Here is a 21,210-nt window from a genome sequence, read left to right as displayed (position 1 = left end):
TGCTAATATTAACTTGCACATTTGAGAACATCCCAGATTATAAATTAAAATGTATCCTAGATTATAAATTAAAATACGAATGGCTCAATCAATGTTTACTTCAGAAAAATGGAATGAATTCCTGGCTCTTTGGTGAGTGGAAATGTCCTCTTCTTTCTTTATTTGATCATTTCATGTGGAATTTCAAGCTGGCTGGTGCTCATCTGTGCATGTAATTGGCACCCAGGAGTGTCCTGGAATAAATGGTTGATTCACTCAGCATTTAGTAACATCATTATATTGGTCATCAGTCACTTTTGCATCATGTGGTTTTAAACAAGAAGAAATCTTGCAAAACCAGTACAGGGAAATGCTGCACATGCAGGTGAGGTTTTCAGGTAGAGGGAGCAGTTCCTTAGGAGACTCCTTGTTAACTGAATTTCACTGGGGTGTGGAGTGGAAAGAGGGTACTGTAGGCCGGAGTCATTTTGCAGAATTGACTGTTGTACTCTTTATTCCCGTAAAGAAAAAGTCCATCAGTGGTGTGTTTGCAGTAGCCAACATGAGATACTCTGTTATGTGGCATTTATTTTCTTTTTCTGCTTATTTCACCAGTAACACCTTGATTTTTGATGACTATTAGAATAATTAACACTGACACTTGGAAGGTAGCCTGCTTCCAGATGCATATACACGTGTCTCTTTTGTAAACACTAGCCCCTACTTTTTCCTGCCCTAGCTGAAAAATATGCCTCCACCCCTACCAGTCTTTCCAGGGTGTGGGCCCATGTGTAACTGTGTGACTGTGCCCACACACTGGCATATATTTCAGAGCTACCAAAAAGAGATTGGTTGCTCTTGAAATAACAAGACAAAAAAACCATTTTTTCTGAACCATAACATCTGAAGAGCTGGAAACAGTCAATGTTTGTATGTGTGACGCTAAAGCCAGTGAATTCCATGTGAAGGGAGGGATTGTAAACTAAGAACAGAAAGGCAGTTTTCCTGGATTTCAGATGTCAAACTCTCAAGCTGTTGAACTCACCCACTCAGCACTTCCACATCCACCCTTTTAATGTGCTTGCATTTTCAATGATTTCTGTTTCTGCAGGATTTGATGCCAGAAGACAAATAATAAAATAGCATGCATATGAAGCCTTAAAGCAGTTTTCTACCAGAGTTTTTGACTGAGGCTAAACAGAAGTAACCTGATTGTGCTGTCAGTTGGCAGGCAAAAGGCATCGTATTTTAAAATTCACATAGTTTGAAAGCAAGCTAATCTTTTCTGGCTCAATAATAAACTAATTACATGTTTTAAATAGCATAGAGCTGAGTCCCTGTTTCACATTAAGCCTTGAAATAGCAAGGTCCAGGGCAAAGCAGACATTTGCCTGATGTCTCTGGCTTCAGGACCTGTAGCAGGGTGCCAGCTACTGGGGGCTTGAATAGGCCTGCCAGGGACAACCAGGTAAACTGGCTTGATTCAGTTATGGGGTGATGGTCCCTGAGCACAGAGGCCACCAGATGTGCCTCTGAGGAAGGCCTGGACACTCAAAAGTTTAGGGCAGTGATCTTGTTTGGTCGTTCCCTAATATAGTGATCCCAGGTCAAGGTAGGACATGTCCTTAGTGTCCCTTTTGGGAAGTGTCTGAGAAAAAAAGGCTCATTTCTAAAACTGATCCATTTCCAACAAGGCTTGTTTCATAGCTAGCGCTTTTTCCACCTTCCCCGCCCCCCCCCCCACCCCGGCCTTTCATAGTCCTAGGGACCACGTACGGAAACTTAGAGCTGGGAACACTTAATTCAATGGCTGGTTTGTGTAGTCTTGAAAGCTTCATGTTCCTTGGTCACTTGTGAATGGTGCCTCTCTCCTTGGGCATTTCAATGACTTTAGAGGGACACACAGTGCAGTGGTGAGAGCTTTGCTGTAGGAGTTAGCCTTGGGCTTGATTTCTGGCACCACCACCTATAGACAGTCACTGTTTTGCCCCTCAGTTTCCTCCTGACAGGCTTGCCATGAAAGTAAAATGAGATTAGATTTGTCAAGCACAGAGTTTTGACCCTGGTCGGCACCAAACACAGTAAGTTCCTTCAGATTGCAGGTGAAGTAGACTCTATTTTGGATTTCTCTTGTTGCCCCTGTGCCTGCTTGGAGGAGACTTAGAACCAGATGTCTGTGGTTTCAAGGTTGCCTCTGAGCGCTCTGGGCCCACCACATTACCAAGTGATGGGGGCTCCATAACATCCTGAGACAGGTGGAGAGTCATCTCTACACCCTGGACAGACCTGAGACCATTCTGTCGAGCCCTTGCTCCCCCGAGTAGCCCACTTACCATCCTTCTGCCCATCTGTATAATATTATTACAGAGAACCTTAAGCCTACTTACTAGACTGTATCATCTTGGTTTTGGAAATTCAGTTGTATAATTGAAGTTAAAACCTAAGGCTGAGACTTGTCAACTTTAGAACAACCTAGATGCTGTTTCACATTTTACAATGGAAGCTTACTTCCATCTTTTCATGTTGAGGATCATTCATTGGTGTCATGTTTTATAACATTTCATTTTAAAGTATAATTCAGGCCTATTTTGTGGCTGCTGCCCCCTTACATTAATTCATTGATTAGAGAAATATTTTTGAGCACCTACTATGTGCCAGCCCCATGTTAGGTGGTAAAGCTATAATAAGACATGGCGTCTGGTTGTAAAGAGTTCAGTATGTGTTAGAGGAGACAGACTTCTATTCCTCAAGTTGTAAAGCAAGGCAGACAAGTTGGATGGATGGATGGATGGATGGATGGATGGATGGATGGATGGATGGATGGGTGGGTGGGTGGATGGTAGATCTTACCATCCTCTGTGCTCCCTGCACTTCAGTTGTCTTGGTAATCCAGACACTGGGACTAATGGTGTTTCTGGGTGGTATTACTATAACATGTCAAGGCCAGGAGATCTGAGTTGTCTCAGCTTGGCTGTCACCTCCTAGCTGATTGAATTCAGGTATACCTTGTATCTCTTTGGTCTTCAGTTTCTTTCACTGTAAAGTTAAAGGCTGCTTGTTACTAGATGGGTTTCACAGCCCTCTCCATTTTCCACAGTATTAACTTTTTACTGAACTTCCTGCCCTGATGATCACTTACATAATGCCATGAAAGTGATTAGACTCTAATGTATTCCTGAATTCTGGATGTGTATTCCCAATGCCCTTTTATTCTCTCCATTTCCACCCACAATACAATTTCAAACTGGAAAAACTTGCAGCTTTATTTTTTTTTTAATCTAAGTGAAAAGTATGTTAATAATAAAAGTATTTCTGTTCCACTTTGTTCTACTTTGCAGAGTCAGTTTCAAGAAGGTGCTGAAACTTCATGGGTTTTAACCCTTTGACACATCCATTTTGTGTGGCTAGTCCTGCATGGTCTTAAAGGGGAATTTAAGGTGTGTGTTTGCCGAGCTCCTTGTGGGAAGGGGAAAAGATTCAATCACATCAGGATTCAAGCCTGGAGCAAGAGGGCAGGGGTGGCCAAATGCTGCAGCTTTGACTTGCTTTCTGGAGACTGTCCCTCTGTTGACTGCATGCCCTTAGTTGCTGCTTCCTCAGGTGGTGGGGAGGAGGACACGGGTCTGGAAGCAGGGGGTTCGTGGGGTGGGGAGGGTGCTGCAGGGAGTGGGTGTGGGCAGAGGGCGCAGGGCTGCCAGGGTTCTCTGTGTGCCGGAAGTGCAGGTTTGGCTGGGAGGAATGGAATGTTCCCTCTTGCCCTCCAAGAGCAGAAACAGCTGTGGAAGGGCTTGAAGAGATCGCTAAATGAAAAAAATTAAAAAGTTAATATGAAAATAAAACCCACCCTGGAAAACCCAACAAAACTGTCTGTAATAGTGTGGTAGCTCTTTAAGAGAACTTTCTTCCCATCTAGGATTTCTTTTTCAATTGGGGACAGAACAAATTGTCTGCCTAGCCCTTCCTCCCCTAAGAAAGCTTCATGTATCTTGGCTTGGGTAGGAATGGGTTCATTTTGTTGATCACCAGGTTATTATTATTTTATTCCTCCAAATGAGGGGCCAGAACCTGCTGCTTACTGCATGAAAACGCGAAACAAATGTGAGTTTTCCAAGGAGACCTCTGCGGGTAGAGGATTATTGTCAGCAAATTTAACAGAAATCTTGTTTCTAGCTGGAAATGTAATCCTTCAGCCAAATTCCCGACATTATTTATTTTAGAACGTCGTATTTTTAAATAAGTCCCTTAATGGTTTGAACTTTTAGTGTTTTAGACAAAAGTAAGACTGGAGCTAGCCTGGACCTTGTCTTACACATTAGGGTTGATTGTGCAATCCTGTATGTGAATGTTTAAGTTTTCTTCTCTGTCTGAAGACAGAGAAGCTGGGATTCCATATAGTCGGAAAGAGTAACTCACAAGTCTGTTTTATGCTATCGTACTTTGCATACTTGCTTTTGAACAAGTTAGCCCCAGAGTAGATAAAGTGTAGTAGAAGAGGATAAGACAGCTAAATGTCTAATGTCTAATAAGAAGGACCAGCCCTCACACTTCTCCCTCAGATGGTGGCACTACCTGGCCCTTTGCAGTATTCCCTACCCCTACCCCACCCAGGGTCTTTGCAGTGAGTGCGGTGATGTAGTGTTTTGTACAGTCGAGGAAGGAGAAACTGTGTGATCGTTACTGAGGCGATCTGCATATGTACTTTGCTTCTCAGGGAAGTTCATTAAGTAATACTTTGCTGTATTCTTAACAATGGAAGCTAATAAGTACCTCAGGATTGGGTTATGGCTTTTTCAGTGGTTATTTTTGTGCAGTCTATCTTTCTGGCATTTTGTTTGAAGGACAGTCTTTTATAAAGGAGATTATGTGAGGTTTCATGCTAATTTGGGGAAGATTCTGAAAATTACAGGGATCAATTATGGTCCCAGCCCATTCCTTCTTCAGCCTATATCATCAGTTCCTACTTTTGGAAAGTCCACTTACCCTCTTTTCTGTCCACGTCTATCCATGCTGGGTAGAGAAGTGGCACAGGGCAGAATGGGTGACCATCTACAAGGCAATGCAAGGTCAAGGACCCTTCCCCTTACCTTTTTTTTTTTTTTTTTTTTTAAAGAAAAAAGATATCTGGACCCCAGTTATTTGATAAATTACTCTAACTCTCCATTTTACTCTGTACATATAAACACAACTTTAATCTGTGAGCCCGATTCTCATCCTTGTCTTCTGAATGGTGGAAACTTGGACTTAAAGAACATCTGCTGTGCACCAGACCTGGGAAGACTGGGAATCATTATCTTAGAGTCTCAGCCGGTAGAAAAGTAAGGGGGAAATTCCAGTGATTCTCAGCTCTAATTGCACATTAGAATAATCTGGGGAGCTTTAAAGATGTACCTTCCCAGGCCTTACCCACACCAGTCTCTATGAGTGAGTACTTAAAGTCTCCCCAGGTGATTCGAAGAGGCAGCCAGGACGGAAGACTGATGCGTAAGAGAAATCAGGGCATCATCCAGAGAACTGCCTTTGAAAGAGCCTGTCATTATAAATCAGAGGCATCTTCCCAGGCCCTCTGCTGAAGCTGTGTGTCTGTGTTGTTCTGCTATGGCACACAGTCCCCTGGGTCTCCCCAGGACTCACGGTTTCCATTGGGCTTTTCACGTGACCTTTATCATCTCCTGTTCAGCAGTTGCATATATTAGGATTCAGGCCTTTGGCGGCCTCATTTTGAACTGTCGGTGCCAACAAGTCAAAGCAAGGAGACCTACTTGAAATGCTGGTCCTGTGTGCAAGGTAGATGAGTACTGGATTTAAAAGCAGTGCCTTATAGATCGTCCCCACTGAAATCCCTCATGAGGACCAGGGCAAAGCCTGCAATCTGCTTGGTGGGAAGCAGTGGGTCTGGCTTGGGAGTTGACAACCATAATTCAATTTGAGACAGCAAAAAGAGAGAGAGAGAGGGAAAGGTAGAGGCCTTTAAGAGTTAAATTACACAACTCCCTTTTTTATTTTTAAAGTCAGTGGATTCCTTGTTGCCGTTGCTGAGAAAGATAAATTGATACCACATGTTGCTTCCAGACAAAACCCTCTCTGTGTTCCAGGGGAAGCACATGCAGCTGGTGTCTGGGTTAGTGGGCAGTCTTTACAAGGTAAACATGGGTTGGAAGGAGCTGGAGCGGGCATAGGGTAGCAGTAGTTGGGAAATTACCAGCTACTCCTGAGTGGCACAGCACCTTTGAAATACTTTTAAGAGTTTGAAATCTTTTCCTGGAAGGAGCCGCCCTCTCACCTTCTGGCTTCAAGTATATGATGCACGGAAAACAGTAAGTGAACATTTGTGATGTCACTGCTTCCGTACGTGGGATCTGACAGTTGAGAGCCTCTTTTGTGCTTGGCACTCGATGAGTAATTTGCATGTGTACTTTCATTTAATCTTCCCAAAGATCCTAGAATTAGACAGAGAGGGTGTTTTATCCCCGTTTTATGAAAGGGGCAACTGAGGTTAAGTCAGTTGCCCAGGGTCACAGGACACATGCCAGGGCCACGACTCCAGCTCCGACCTGGCTGACATTGAAGCCTGCCTCCCTCCACTGGCCACGTTAAATTGCATGTGTGAATTACCCACTTTGTAAATATTGGTGGAATACTTATTCATTTCAGGCAGCTTCTCTCTGACACCTAATCTAATCTAATCTGTTTGGGGTCCATCTGTCTTCACAACCAGTTGGCATAACTGTAGTGACTGTGCACTTTAGCATTAGGGATAAAGGTATCTTGCATTAGGAGACTGTCTTCATTATAGCAAGAAAAAGAATTACTGGATTCTGATGAAGACAGTCATCTTTTATGCTGATTTCTTCAAGGAGGGCCAAGCAAAGGGATCTCCAGACTCTGGCCCACACGGCCGCAGTCAGCCCAACTGTGAAATGTGAGTTCCGTCAGGCGGCCTCCTTCATGTACCTGCACATCCCTCCTCGAAGGATTAGGCCACTAATGGCAGCTGCAGTCACACAGGACAGGTTTGCCAGCTCTGTTACTAATTACACCTAAAGCGTTTACTGCCCCAGTGCAAGCTTTGCTTCAGTGTAAATCTTTTTGTAAAAGAGAAGATTGACATAAGAATACGCTTCGTCTCGTTTTTATCTCTGCTCTCTCTTCAGAGACATTGTGTTACAGTTGCTTTCAGGGTTTTCTACATTTTTGGGCCCAAGTTGGAAAAAAACTGGCACATTTGTCTCTGACAAAAGTTTCTTCCTAGAGATGTTTGGTTTGCTGTAATTCATCAATCTCTGGATTTCTTAGTAGTGGATTTAAATAACCAGAACTATTTACAGGGTTTTGGGTTGGGGTTAGAGTAATTTATTGGCTCCTTTAGTAACCAGATGTGATGACAGAATGGCCTGAGCTCTAGCAGTGGGAGTCTTGGTTGGTTATATTTACCTTATCACCTTAGCCTTAAGGAAAGCACACCCGGCCAATTAACAATGGTCTGCCTCACAATGTATTTCAAAATGTGTATTTAGATGTGATTAGAAAAATCACTCTAGTCCTATGAAACTATTCCTCCTTTACTGTCAGCTCTCAACCCCCAAACTAATGTTACATCTTACAAACTTAAGACTATTTGGTATGACAGATGAATTAGTGGAAAACCATAGAATATTTTTGATGGTAGTTTTATAGTTTAAAATACACACAGTACATTGGAAACTAATTTAGAGCCCCCAGTGAAGAGGTCTTTAGAGAACTTAAACTACAGATCATAAGAAGATTTTATAATTGGCTTGTCTCTTTTTATAAATTCCATGTCTTCATTCCTGGGATTAAGGTGAGGGAGGGGCAGTTTGAAATCTTACAGAAATCATATCACCATTAACTTCCGTTATCAGGGAAGGTGTTGGGGAAACGTTGTAGTTCTGATATTTTCTCTGGCATTTACTCACCTTTTCCTGTTTCACCGAAAGTTAGTTAGAGAACCTGGTAATTAGAATCATGACCTATGAGGCAAAAAGGCAGAATACATTTCTGGTATCTGACCATATTAGGGTGAGGGGCATTTGAGCTAGAAATAGACAGGGGGGCCGTATTGACTGGCCTTTGTCAATGCCCCCCCTTTCCCCTTCAGATTATGGATTTTATAAACGGAAGGCTGGGGACTGTGAGGATGGTGGTGACACAGGGTTCTGTTTGCGTCGTCTTAGTAATGGAACTGGAAAAACCTGTCCGAGTGTTGGGTTGTAGGTAATATGCCTTAGGGAGATGTATTCTGCCACTAGTAACCTCTAAAACAGGAATTGAGCGAAGATTGGACACTGCAGCTAATCACCTATTTAATAAGTTGGGTTTTGTTTCAGAATCTAAGGGTAGTTTCTATTGGTTTGTATGGTAACCACTGTCCTCTCTTTAGGATGAACGCTACGATGGCCGCCTTAGTAAAGAAACACAAATGTGGGCTATAGGATGAGCCTTTACTTTCAGGTTTGCTCTTCTGAAGACTTTCTTTTAAAAACATTTTTAGCAAAGACCTACCAAATGATTACCCTTAACTATTTCACAAACAAAATTATAGTCATAGAATTGTGCCTTTGTATCCTTCTTCTTTCTTAAATGTTTCTTTTTTTAGATGTTAGCACAGGTAGCACGATGACTTCTGTCTAATTTGGTGACAGACCTGGGAAAGGTTTCAGAGGAAGCATTGGAGTGGAGTTGGGAAAACAAGTTTCAGTTTTGGTTCTTATAGACGCTAGCTATGTGACCTTCTGTAAGTTATTTAATTTCTCTCAGTCTGAGCCTTCGTATATACGATGAGGGCACCAACTTTGCGGGTTTACTAGGAGGATTAGAGACGAGGAATCTAAAACCTCTGGCCCAGTAACTGACGGTGCTGTAGTCAGGCAGGCTCTCACTCTTCCCTCTTGCAATTAGGGACCTTGGGCCCTGACAGGCTGTGGTTCTGGTCCTCCGTGTGGGTATTCCGGCCCCTTTACCACAAGCCCCTACAGAAGCTTAATTTCTCTCTCCAAATTCTAACCAATGGTAGCTTGTAATTTTATAAAATTACACACATACATTGTTGGGGTTTAGAGTTGTAGAAATAGATGACCATTAGAAAATCCATAGAGAACATTTTGGAGGTCTCTAAAGTGTTTCATTTTCTTTCTTACTTGGTTTGGAATTGTGAGACTAAAAATGCGTTAAAAAAAATCTCCAAATGCTTTTTAAAGGTGGGGGGATAACTGGGTACTTATGATTGGTCATGGTTAATTCTGGGTGTTGGTATGAACTCTTTCCAAAATCTAGACCAAAGGGGGCTGGCCAGGGGAGGGGTAATTCGGCTAGTGTCTACATTGCCCCCACAGAGCTTCAGGACCACCCTGTTTTTTCAATAAGAAGCTTGAGTTTAAGTTTTTAGTTAATATATCTAGTTGTCTGAGTACTCAGTAATAGAACCACCTTGCACTTGCCTGCTTTTTGAACCCTGCAGAGTGAGTTTTAAGAGCATGCTTCGTATCTTTATCGAGAAGGTGTTTTACTTTTTAAAGAAATGTGATTTCTGAACCATTCGTAGAGATGCCATTATTCTTTTAAAAACCGTAAGAGTAAAAGGGAAGCAGGATATATAGTCTCATGGGCAACATTTGTCTCATCAGATACTCAGCACGTTGCCTGTTTTCTTCTCTCAAACGCGTCTGTGCGGCTGTCGTAGAAGTGCCGAATTATGACCCATGGTTGCTAATGCTCATTGCCCAGCCGGAGCTGTTGGGCATCCTTGCATGGGAACATATACACGGGAAACACTCTATTTTGGGTTATTTACGTATGGTGAAATCCTGCTCACTTTCTATGTTTTAAAAACATTCTGGTAGAACACATGTATTTGTATCTTCTACATAAATACAGTTGGTGATTGCCAATTTTTTTTAAACTACGGTAGCTTTTAGAATGGTTTGTATTTAATAGACAGCAGCAGGCAATATCTTCTGTCTTTTTAACTTGCAAATAAAAACTCATCTGGCCTGCAGGTGCTATTCCAGGTGTGGCAAATACCATCAACTCCTCTCTTTTACTGCACATGAGGCATTTTCAGATTAGAATGAGCCCTCCCCAGGCGATGACCCTAGGCTTTATAATAGCAGTAAGAGTACCCTGACTTGGTAGCGTGACTGGCTCCTGAAGTATATTATCATATATCATCCTTACATCATCCCTATCAGGGAGGGACGGTTTGGATGTTATGGCTGCAATGAAGAAGAACTGGAGTTGTTGCAGACAGATTAAACGATTTGCTCAGGTCACATGGTTGGTCGGTGGCAGAGATAGGACTGGATCTGGGTCATCCCTGTTAACTGGGCTTATCTACCAAGCCAGGAGGATTCTTGCAAGATGGGTGCAGTTGTGAGGTTTTCGAGGATATCTTGCCCTTTTTCTTTTCTTTTTTTAAATAAACCTTTCAATATAGAATAGTTTTAGATTTACAGAAAAGTTACAAACCTAGTACAGAGAGTTCTTGATGTTAGGTATCCACATCAAGTTTCCCCTGTTGTTAACATCCAATATTAGTTTGGTACATTTGTCACAACTAATAAACCAATGTCGATACATTATTATTATTTTTAACTAAGATCTGTGCTTTATTCAGATTTCCTTAGTTTTTGCCTAATATCCGTTTTCTGTGCCAGCATCCCATCCAGGATACCATATTATATGTAGTCATCATGCTTCCTTAGGCTCCCTGTGGATCTAATAGTCTTGAGGAGGACTGGACAGGCATTTAAAAATGTTCCTTATTTGGGATTTGTCTGCAGTTCTTCTCATGATTAGACTGGCGTGATGGGTTTTGGAAGGAAGACCACTGAGGAAGGTGCTGTTTTCATCACATTATATCGAGTGCCTGTTATCAACCTGACTTTGCCCTGTTGTTGTCGATCTTGATCACCTGGCTGAGATGTCAGGTTTCTTCACTGTAAAGTTACTCTCCCCCACCTCCTCTTTCTATACTGTACTCTTGGGAAGGAAGTTATTGTGCTCAGACCACATTGCCTTGAGGAGGGAGTGTCTGTATAAATTATCTGGAATTTTTTTGAATGGGAAACTTGCCTACTTCTGTCAACTCAGCAAATCCTACTTTACCATTTTTTTCGTATGCTTGTGAGACAGGTGTGAAATAGTGGCAGGAGGAGATGGAGTCATAGAAAGGATAGGTAAAAATTCGCACCAGTTCTGGGGCCATAGAAGTGGTTAAGAAAAGGTAGATGCTGCCTCTGTACTAGAGGAGGAGGGGACCAAAATAGAATAAAATAGCCCCCTAGGTGATTAATTATCCTTAGAGAGCCAGGGAGGTTTATTGCAAAGTGCAGGGAGAGATGGTGTGGTAATACATTATAAGTGTGAACTTCAGTATAGGAAGTACAATTACAGAAAGGACAGTGAAACTTGGGAATTTAAGAAAAACAATGTCAGGGAGCTCCTACATCCCCAGCATCTCCTGGATATGAAACCATCTCCCACCCTCTAAATATGGAACTTGCCATTCTCAATATTGTCATTTAATTCCAAGCCAAGGAGGGTCATGCAAAGCCTTTTTTTTTTTTTTTTTTTTTCCCTTAGCCTCTGAGGTTGCTTCAAAAAATGAGTCTGATTAGTAACTGTTTCTTCTGGGTGCTCAGTTTGGACCATTCTGGCTCATCTGCATTGTCCCTTCTCTCTCTGCAGAACTCTATCCGGCACAACCTGTCGCTGCACAGCCGGTTCATGCGGGTTCAGAATGAGGGGACCGGCAAGAGCTCATGGTGGATCATCAACCCCGACGGGGGGAAGAGTGGGAAGGCGCCCCGGCGGCGGGCCGTCTCCATGGACAACAGCAACAAGTACACCAAGAGCCGGGGCCGTGCAGCCAAGAAGAAGGCAGCCCTGCAGACCGCCCCCGAGTCAGCAGACGACAGTCCCTCCCAGCTCTCCAAGTGGCCCGGCAGCCCCACGTCTCGCAGCAGCGATGAGCTGGACGCGTGGACCGACTTCCGCTCACGCACCAATTCCAATGCCAGCACAGTCAGCGGCCGCCTGTCCCCTATCCTGGCTAGCACGGAGTTGGACGACGTTCAGGATGATGACGCGCCGCTCTCCCCCATGCTCTACAGCAGCTCGGCCAGCCTGTCCCCCTCCGTCAGCAAGCCGTGCACCGTGGAGCTGCCCCGGCTGACCGACATGGCGGGCACCATGAATCTGAACGACGGGCTGGCCGACAACCTCATGGACGACCTGCTGGACAACATCGCGCTCCCTGCGTCCCAGCCGTCGCCCCCCGGGGGGCTCATGCAGCGCAGCTCCAGCTTCCCATACACCACCAAGGGCTCCGGCCTGGGCTCCCCCACCAGCTCCTTCAGCAGCACAGTGTTCGGCCCCTCGTCTCTGAACTCCCTGCGTCAGTCTCCCATGCAGACCATCCAAGAGAACAAGCCAGCCACCTTCTCTTCCATGTCGCACTACGGCAACCAGACGCTCCAGGACCTGCTCACGTCGGACTCACTCAGCCACAGCGATGTCATGATGACCCAGTCGGACCCCTTGATGTCTCAGGCCAGCACCGCTGTGTCCGCCCAGAACTCTCGCCGGAACGTGATGCTTCGCAGTGATCCAATGATGTCCTTTGCCGCCCAGCCTAACCAGGGAAGTTTGGTCAATCAGAACTTGCTCCACCACCAGCACCAAACCCAGGGCGCTCTCGGTGGCAGCCGTGCCTTGTCAAGTTCCGTCAGCAACATGGGCTTGAGCGATTCCAGCAGCCTCGGGTCAGCCAAACACCAGCAGCAGTCTCCTGTCAGCCAGTCTATGCAAACCCTCTCGGACTCTCTCTCAGGCTCCTCCTTGTACTCAGCTAGTGCACACCTTCCCGTCATGGGCCATGAGAAGTTCCCCAGCGACTTGGACCTGGACATGTTCAATGGGAGCTTGGAATGTGACATGGAGTCCATTATCCGTAGCGAACTCATGGATGCTGATGGGTTGGATTTTAACTTTGATTCCCTCATCTCCACACAGAACGTTGTTGGTTTGAATGTGGGGAGCTTCACTGGTGCTAAGCAGGCCTCATCTCAGAGCTGGGTGCCAGGCTGAAGGCTCACTGAGGAAAGGGGAAGTGGGCAGAGCAGGTCAGTGCCCAGTGCTATGGCATAGTAATTACAGGGGCGGTGGGGGACGATGGCTTTCATTTACATGGTGCACGGTAACCTGGCTCCCAACCAGCTCGTTCTGAGTTGTACCAGCAAAACAAATAGGGCTGTCAGGTGCCCCTCCCCACAGTTTGCTGACAGCTCAGGAGTTTTACTGCCAGTAAAAAGAATACACATTCAGAGGTTTCATTTTTCTTTGTATCCAGTCACCCTCGCTGACCTATGACACAGGTCTCCCTACTGGATGGATGGTTGAGGATAGAAGGGATGGGAGGAAGGGGACCTTAGGCCATGCAAACATCAAGGTTAAGGACCCAGCCAAAGGACTTTCTTAGGCTCTCAGGTCCAGCACTGCCTTTGTCCATCTTCGATGCTACCGTTTCTATATCTTTTTTTTCCAGCAAAGTAACAAGTTTTAGGTGCTTCCAATTTGCCTGTAGACTATGCTTTCTGGACTCTTTCATACAGGAGTATTTCCACCAGAAGCAAGATCTGTTAGCTTCTTCACCATTAGTACTAAGCATCTTTATTAGCACTCAGCATCTAAGCATTTAAAAGAGCAAAAAGAATTAAATTGAAAACAGAAGTTTTTAATGTCAGAGAGCACTTACTCATGTGCTTCTTTTTCCCAACGTATAAATGATGTCAGCTTCCAAACAGTGACAAGAGTTGTGAATGGTGACAGAGATTTTTTAAATTGTGGCATTTTAATTCTGTTGGAACCAGAGAGATCATGCAACATCATGTGGCAAGAAAAGAGAAGCATTTGACTGGAATTGGGAGTTGAGGGTTCAGTTCCACTTCTACTGCTTTCTGGTTGCTATTGGGAGTGTGTCACTTAGCCTCTGAACCTCAATTTCCAGTTTTATAAAATGAGGATAATAGCTTCTGTTACTCTACAGGGTTATTGCAAGAATCAAATGCACTGAAGTGTGTGAAAGTGCTTTGTAAAACTACAGTGGGCTGAAGTATGTATGGTGTTATTAGGTACACATACTGACTGACACATGAGTAAGCAGGGAGCCCAGAGAGGTTAAGTGGTCTGCCCAAGGTCACACAGCTGGACCCAGAATCCCTATTTCTGGAATGGCTTGAACCATAGTCGTCCTTCCTAATTATCTCTAGATGGTAAAAATGAGAAGTGCTCTGAACCGGGGCCAGAATAGTAGGTAACACACAAGCTTGCCCCAGAACTCTCCTCTTCAAGTAGTAAGATGAGCACTGGGGTCTTCTGCTATAACACATTTGTACCCCCAGACCCTCCCATGTTCAGGGGCTCTTTTCTATGCCCCAGTTCCTTTTTTTTTTTTTTTTATAATATCAGCAGGCTACTTACACTCTTCTTTAAGTGGTGTGAAAGAGAAATGGGATTCAAAGCCATGAAAAGCTGAGCCTTGTTTAACCCTCTGCCCTGGTGAAGGAATTATAAGGATCTCCTGTGAGGAGCTCATCCCGTTCATGGGTAGCTGTCGAAAGTGGAATGTTGAGGGTGTTGTGATGCTCAGCTTCTCAGCTTTCCCAGGCAGAAGCAGGTCCCTAATGGCACTCAGACGTCTGTTTCGAGTCATTTAATAGCCCTTGAGACGGTAAAAAGACTGCAGCAGAAGCTAGGAAGGGTGACACACTTCCGTACTGCCAGAACTCGGACTGGTGGAGACTTGCCTTGAGAAATTTAGACATTTGGCTTTTAGAAGAACAGTTTGTCTTCCTTTAAGAAGAGGAATATGATTGTGGCTTCTGAAGACACAAGTAGGTTTTAATTTTGGTTTGGTTGTAAGGAGTCCACTTTCTAGTTCATTGAAAAGAGTAAGAGAAGAAAATGTGCTATCAATTTTTGTCTTATTTTTCAAGTGTAGGTTTTCCTTTTAATTGAATAGCAGACTTTTCTTGTGTGTGTGTGTAATTCTAAAAGATGGTATAAAAATATTTTAAGGGAGATTTAAATACTTATGTTTAAAAAAATATATTTAGTGAATTATTATTTTGATAATAAATAACTACTTTTAAGATTACACATTTTATTATTATGCCCTATTGGAATCTTAGGGTCGTTTAGTCACCTTTTTCTCAAAATATTTTGGGTGAAGTGTTTTTAAGGAGATATTTCTTAAGTAAAAAATATGAAAAGTCACCAAATTTTCCTGAAAGTAAACCAGCTCAGTATGACCAGAGCAAGAGAAAGAAACATCCTGAAGATGGTGAAGGGCTTTGAGGGAGTCTGGTTTCTGGCTTTAGGATTTCCATTTTGCTTTGGAATAAATTGCTCCACTAAATAGCCAGGAGCATGTGTGGCCTAATGTATATTCTTTACTTTTACAGTTAACTTGTGGCTATCGCTTTATTGAAGATTCTCCTGGATTCACAAAACGGGCCTCGGGTCACAGTCTCAGAATTCACTTCTCCCAAATTAAGCGCCCCAGCTTCCCAAGACTTGTTCTATAATGACTTTCTTGGTTTGACTTTTTTTTTTTAAGCCAGTAGTTGAGGTATTCTCTAGACTCACTTCCTGCCTTGCTAACTGAAGGTCATGTGACCCCGAGTGGGCGCCGGAGCAGTTCTGTCCAGTTGACAGACAGTCTTGCTGGAGAGCTGTGGTGAGATGCTTCTCTGGAGGGGTGGGTGTTTCACACACGTCATTCATTTTAGACCACATGTGAAATCCTTTGACCTACGGGTCTATCTGTAGAATAACTGTACCTCTTTGTGAGTGCCAGCTACTGGGGTGTGAAGGGCACTTGCTTCTCTCAGGCACTGGGCAAGCTTGGTGTGCATGTGTACAGATTGGCAGCAGGCATGGCTGTGAGCAAGTGTGGTGGTTTCAGGGCTGTGCCTCCAGTAAGCCCTCCTGAGATTGACATGTGTCTGTTCTCGCAGGAAAGCAACGTCAGTTTCACTGTAGTTTTGATGTCGGAGGATGCCTAAGTTCACATGCTTTTTCGTTCATCTTCATCTTTTGGCATTTGGAGACCCCATTAGGGAGCAGCCCCATATTTAGTTGCGTTTTAAACAACTTTATGATAAGGATTGGAAAATACTAACTAAGAAAAGCCCAGGTGGAGAGGAGAGAGGTGGTTCTCTTCCTGTCTGTGCCACTGGCCATGTCACTAAGAGGTGATGAATCTCTTAGAATAGTAGGTTTCTCATCTGTCAAAAGAGGACAGAATCATAGAGTTGTTTTTTTTGTTTGTTTGTTTGTTTTTTTGTTTGTTTAACCAATAAGATTTATCTTCTTTTTTAAATTGAAGTGTAGTTGCCATACAATATAGTGATTCACAATTTTTAAAGGTTATACTCCATTTATAGTTATTATAAAATACTGGCTTTATTCCCTGTGTTGTACAATATATCCTTGTAGCTTATTTTATACCTAATAGTTTGTAACTCTTAATGCCCTACCTCCATCTGGCCCCTCCCCTCTTCCTTCTACCCACTGGTAACCACTAGCTGTGAGTCTGCTTCTTTTTTATTATATTCACTAGTTGTTGTATTTTTTAGCAAAATCATAGAATTTTAAGGGTGCATAGTATGTATAATTTTAAACCTGAAACCTAACATTCTGTCTGTGAAATTGCCACTGTAAGGGATATGTGATGATATGGAACTGTAAAGGAACAGTGGTATACTAGTGTGGCAACAGCAGGTCCCGGAGTTGGAGGCCGTTGAGAATTTAAATTTAGGCTACTTCCCAAAAAGAACAAATCTTTGATACTTGTTGGACTGATGTTTAAATGCTGTGATTCCATTATGTCTTTAAATATTCATGTTGGGGGATAGGACTAATTCTAACCAAATACAGACAATATTATAGGCTACTCATGTGATGTTTTTTCTTGACGTACTGATAGATATTTCCATTAGGGAATATAACGTGCGGTACGTACTGCGTGGAGAACGTACTCTGTTACTTGCACTTGTGAACTGTTGTCTAGTCTTTGGTTATAGTGTGCTGCTAGCCTCAAGAATTCTGTACCTGCAGGGATCTTTATTCTTACTTTTTAAAAAACCCGAAGTCTGAACTGTCATTCATGGAGAGAATGGCTGTATGGACGTTTCTAGTGTTGACAACAGTGAAAGAAAATTGACAAGAGCCCTGAAAAGAGGTTTTCTGTGCAGAGGCTGGTACACTCCTTACATACACCCCTTTCCCTGGAAAGCAGCGGCATCCAGCACTAAGGCTGCTCTTCCTGGGTCTGTCGGGTTTTTAATGCACCTTTGCTCACCACTGGCCAGCCTGCTAAGCATGGGGACAGAGCCTGAGTGACTGTTGCTCTTCATGCAGTAGCATTTATAGATGGCTTTCTGGAAGGTCTCTTTTGGCCACAGAGCTTGTGTGGAACATAAATAAGTGGAATGAAAATCACCAGAATTACTACTGGAACTTCGTGTACACTTTAAGCTCCCATTAAATGCTTCTTTTCAGAGTGTTCATAATGCTTAATATTCAACATCTTATAAATAATGTTTTCTGTAAGTAGAGTCTTCCCCCAGGGGTCTGCTTCTCATAGGCATACCTTTCTGTATAGAGATGGGAGAAGGGGGCTTGTTGGGACCTGCCTCTGTGCCGTGGCCAGAGGGGTTGGCCTGTCAGAGGTCCCCCATGGCCCTGGGGCAGGTAGAAGGATGTTTGTTCACTGCTTTCTCTTCCTGACTTGGAGACACGTGTCTTAATGCTGGATTTTCATTCCAAGATGGAGATTCCCCACCTTGCAAGAGACTTCACCCTGGTTTTGTTGGTATGTTCATTTAATTTGAAAATACTGCTTTCCCCCATCCTCCAAATTGTTTTGAAGTTTAAAATTTTAAAAACTAAAATGAATTAAAATTTTGTATTGTGAACTAGTGACAGACACTTCAGATATTTAGAGGTCCCATGGGTTGGTGTTTCTCAAAGTATTTCACAGAATACTCAGTCCTCAGGATATTCATGGGTATTAAGCGGAAAATAGATTCTGTGGCCAAATGCCTGAGGAACGCCATGTTAAATAAAGTTAAATAGGGTTGTTTCCTGCAGGACTTCTGAGAGCCTTAGAAGTTAATATATGTTGTGAACCTTCTAGGATCGGGTTGCAGTGTCTCCTAAGTTTATCTGACATCTCGAATCACATCCTTCTTCTCCCAGAAACCATAGGACCAGTGTCCTAAGGAACCCCCTAAAGAAATCCTGAAAGAGGTCAGCAACCTCTTGAGAACTAGGGATTCTTTGCCTTTTTTCCTCTTGATTCTTACTGGAGCTTTTTGTACGACCTTGTCATACATCAAGCTTTTCTCAGCCACAGAGTGGGTTCTACTCTAGGATGAGCTAGCTGCCTGGCAAAATGGTAGGTCCCATGTTGGTAGAAGTGCTCAGGAAAAGTCTGAATTTTTTAAGCAAAATTTGTTTCTTGAGTACCTGCAGTGTGCTGGGCACAGGGGATAGAGGAAGATAAAATAGGGTCTCACCCTCAAGGTGTGCATGGCCTGGCTGGGGATGTGGTGCAGTGGTGGCGGTGACCATTGTCCCAGAGGGAAAGACTGCTTTCCATGCAGGGGTAGAGCAAAGGGCCCATGGGGCAGTGGCAACCTTGCATGCTTGCTTTTCTGGGACAACCCTGCTTTTTCAGATGTCCTGTTCCGTTATCACGTGGTCTGTTCCACCTGTCTTTGGCTGGGGGATAAAAACATAGGCTCCATGCTGATAGGGCAGAGTTCAGACTAAATCCAGATGCTGGTTCAGGTTAAAAGCCCAGCAGGATACTTGCTTTTATGTTTGATTTCTAGAACTGGTTCATCATCACAGTTGAACGTGAGCCAGCCACCCACTCCAAGATCACTGTCCCTGGGGCTCTGCTCTGAGGGGAGCTGTGGATTTAAAAAGCCTCCCCTGCAGCCCACCCCAAGTTAAATAATGTCTTTGTGGTACAGCAGAAGACCTAAGAATCTGTAGCAGAAGGCTGCCATTTTTATGGCTATGTGTCATTGAGTCAAGCCACTCCATTTCTCTGAGTCTCAGTTTGCTTGTCTGTAAAATGGGGCTACAACGAAAACCTACCCCACAGAGCTCTTGTAAGGACTATCTCTGATAATGACCTAATGTCCTTTGTCAACTTTTTAAAAAGTTACTTAATGTTTATTGTTATTTAAAATGGTTCCAGAGATTAATGCAGAATTAAGGAAAGCACCAAGCCAGTCTTAACATTGTTGGCACAAAGAGCAATTACTTTCCTCAGTAAACTAGAATCAATTAGGTTTCTTTTCATTAAAAAGGTATAGCAATTGCCTGTTGTGTGAAACCTTTGATGTCCCCTAGAAGTCCTGCCTGCCAGTTTAGGGGTACCCAGGACAGGGGCTATATTTTCATTAATAAAAAGGACCTTCTGCCACAGACGGATTGGGGAGGTTCATATATGGTACCCAGAGTGTTCCATTAATATCTTTAAAGGACTGCCTGAGAAATCCTAGCTGTCTGGCCTCTGCTTTCTTTCCTTAGGGAGGCTGTCATATCCACTCTGTGCTGTGGGGGGAGCCTCGCCCTGCCCCGTTTCTGCTTCCTCAGAGTGGAGCCTCTTCCTGTTGGGAGGGAGCCTGGAAATCTGATCTTCCCTCTCCACTGCCAGGCCACCGTGGCCACACAGAGAAATAAAAAGCTGCTCCAGTTCTTCTAGGACTTGTTGGGAGCAGAAAGATTGCCACACAATGAATGGCATGATGCTGGCAGTGGTCTGGCCATGGACCCCACCTCCCCAAGAGCTGGTGGTTTACCCCCCGTTACTGGCTAACGTGACACAATTTGGGGTTCAGAAAATATGGTCACTGTATTTTTAAGATCTGCCAACTAAGTTCAGTGAAAACCCAGAGAAACTGGGCTGTTCTTCTCCAGGAGCTTTCCTCCCAGAGAAGCAAGACCAAGCCTGCAGCTGAAACACACCACCCAGAAGAGCTACTGCCCACTTGGTTGCAGGTGTTCTGTTTTGTTTCTCTTCCCAATAACAGATGTGAACCTTACTCTGTAATTCTAGACTTTCCTGTTTTTTAATAACCTCTTTTTTTGCTGAAGTCTGTGACATTCCTTTATTAAAGGATGAGAATTACTTAGTCATGAAGCCCTCAGAGCATAATTCCAGTGTTTCTAAGGATAAAACTTTAATTGCCAGTCCTGGTTTGATTGACGGTTTGCATATCAGTATGTTCTCTCTCTCTCTGTCTCCCTCCCTCCTTCTCCCCCTTCCCCTCCCTCCTTCTCCCCCTTCCCCTCCCCTTTCCTCTCTCCTCTGTCTTTCTCTCTGTTGAAAGACATCTGGACCATAAGATTTTTTTGTTTTAAGTATTCATGTCTGTGTGGAGTGTTCAGTTTGACTCCTTAGTGAAAATTAATGGCCAAGAAGAGGCCGGAAGTTCTGAGGTTGAATTTATAAATTAATTTCCACTGGGCTTCTATTTGTGTACATGCCACTGTAATTAATTGGAACTTCCATTGATCACTTGTGTCTTCAGAAATGATTGGAAAGCAATAGAGCCCAACATACCTATAAGTAATCAGAAAATATGTGTTGACTGATAGACCTGTTAGAAGGCGTCCCTTAGTTGGTAGTGTCCCTACCGCCTGAATGCACTCCCTGCCCAGCCCCGGTCAACTCAGGTTGTCCTGCTGGCTGAGGTCGGGGTGGGGGGTGGGGGTGGAGAGCCAAGGCGGGGAGCTCCCAGCACGTACCACCACGGTGCTGGTCAGGCTGAGCAGGGAGAGGAGGACCACCCAGGCCACCCACCATGTGGATCCACCTCACTCCTGGGTCTGCACTCCCACCGGACTGCCGCCCTCAGGACAGACGGGCCTTTGTCTCTGTCAGTCTTGGAGCCACCCTTGAGACCCTCCTTTCAGTTCCTTCTTGGTTTCCTTCCTCTGTTGCACTAGTGTGGTTGCTGCCTCTTGGCTGCCATCTGTGTTACCTGCATGTCCTGGTCATACCTCACAGGTGGATGAGTGGTTTGGACTATTTGTGGAACAAATAGCTGATTTTGTGTTTTCGATTTCAGAATCACTTTGGGAAAATTTAGATTGTCTTCAAAACCCTGCATATCTAAAGCAGGAAAAAGA

General features: G+C 44.0%; 1 protein-coding gene across 7 annotated transcripts in view; it reads left to right on the top strand.

The window, feature by feature from the left end:
• Positions 1-21,210, top strand: part of FOXO3 (forkhead box O3) — a 120,526-nt gene that overhangs the window by 88,190 nt on the left and 11,126 nt on the right. For 4 of the 7 annotated variants that reach the window (XM_082475224.1, XM_082475222.1, XM_082475225.1 and 1 more), the window contains one exon: positions 11,683-13,118. The exons of 1 other annotated variant lie outside the window; for it this stretch is intronic. In XM_082475224.1, coding sequence (XP_082331350.1) covers positions 11,683-13,083 — 1,401 coding nt within the window. In that variant the 3' untranslated portion in view covers positions 13,084-13,118. Of the gene's footprint in view, positions 1-3,347; positions 3,417-11,682; positions 16,952-21,210 lie in introns of those variants that run through there. 2 more of the 7 variants (XM_082475226.1, XM_082475223.1) reach the window with 2 other exon arrangements.

This window comes from Balaenoptera physalus (genome assembly GCF_965194825.1).
Source record: "Balaenoptera physalus genome assembly, chromosome: 9".
Taxonomy (NCBI): Eukaryota; Metazoa; Chordata; class Mammalia; order Artiodactyla; family Balaenopteridae; genus Balaenoptera; species Balaenoptera physalus.
Note: the sequence above shows the minus strand (reverse complement) of the source record. Positions and strands in the feature narration are given on the sequence as shown.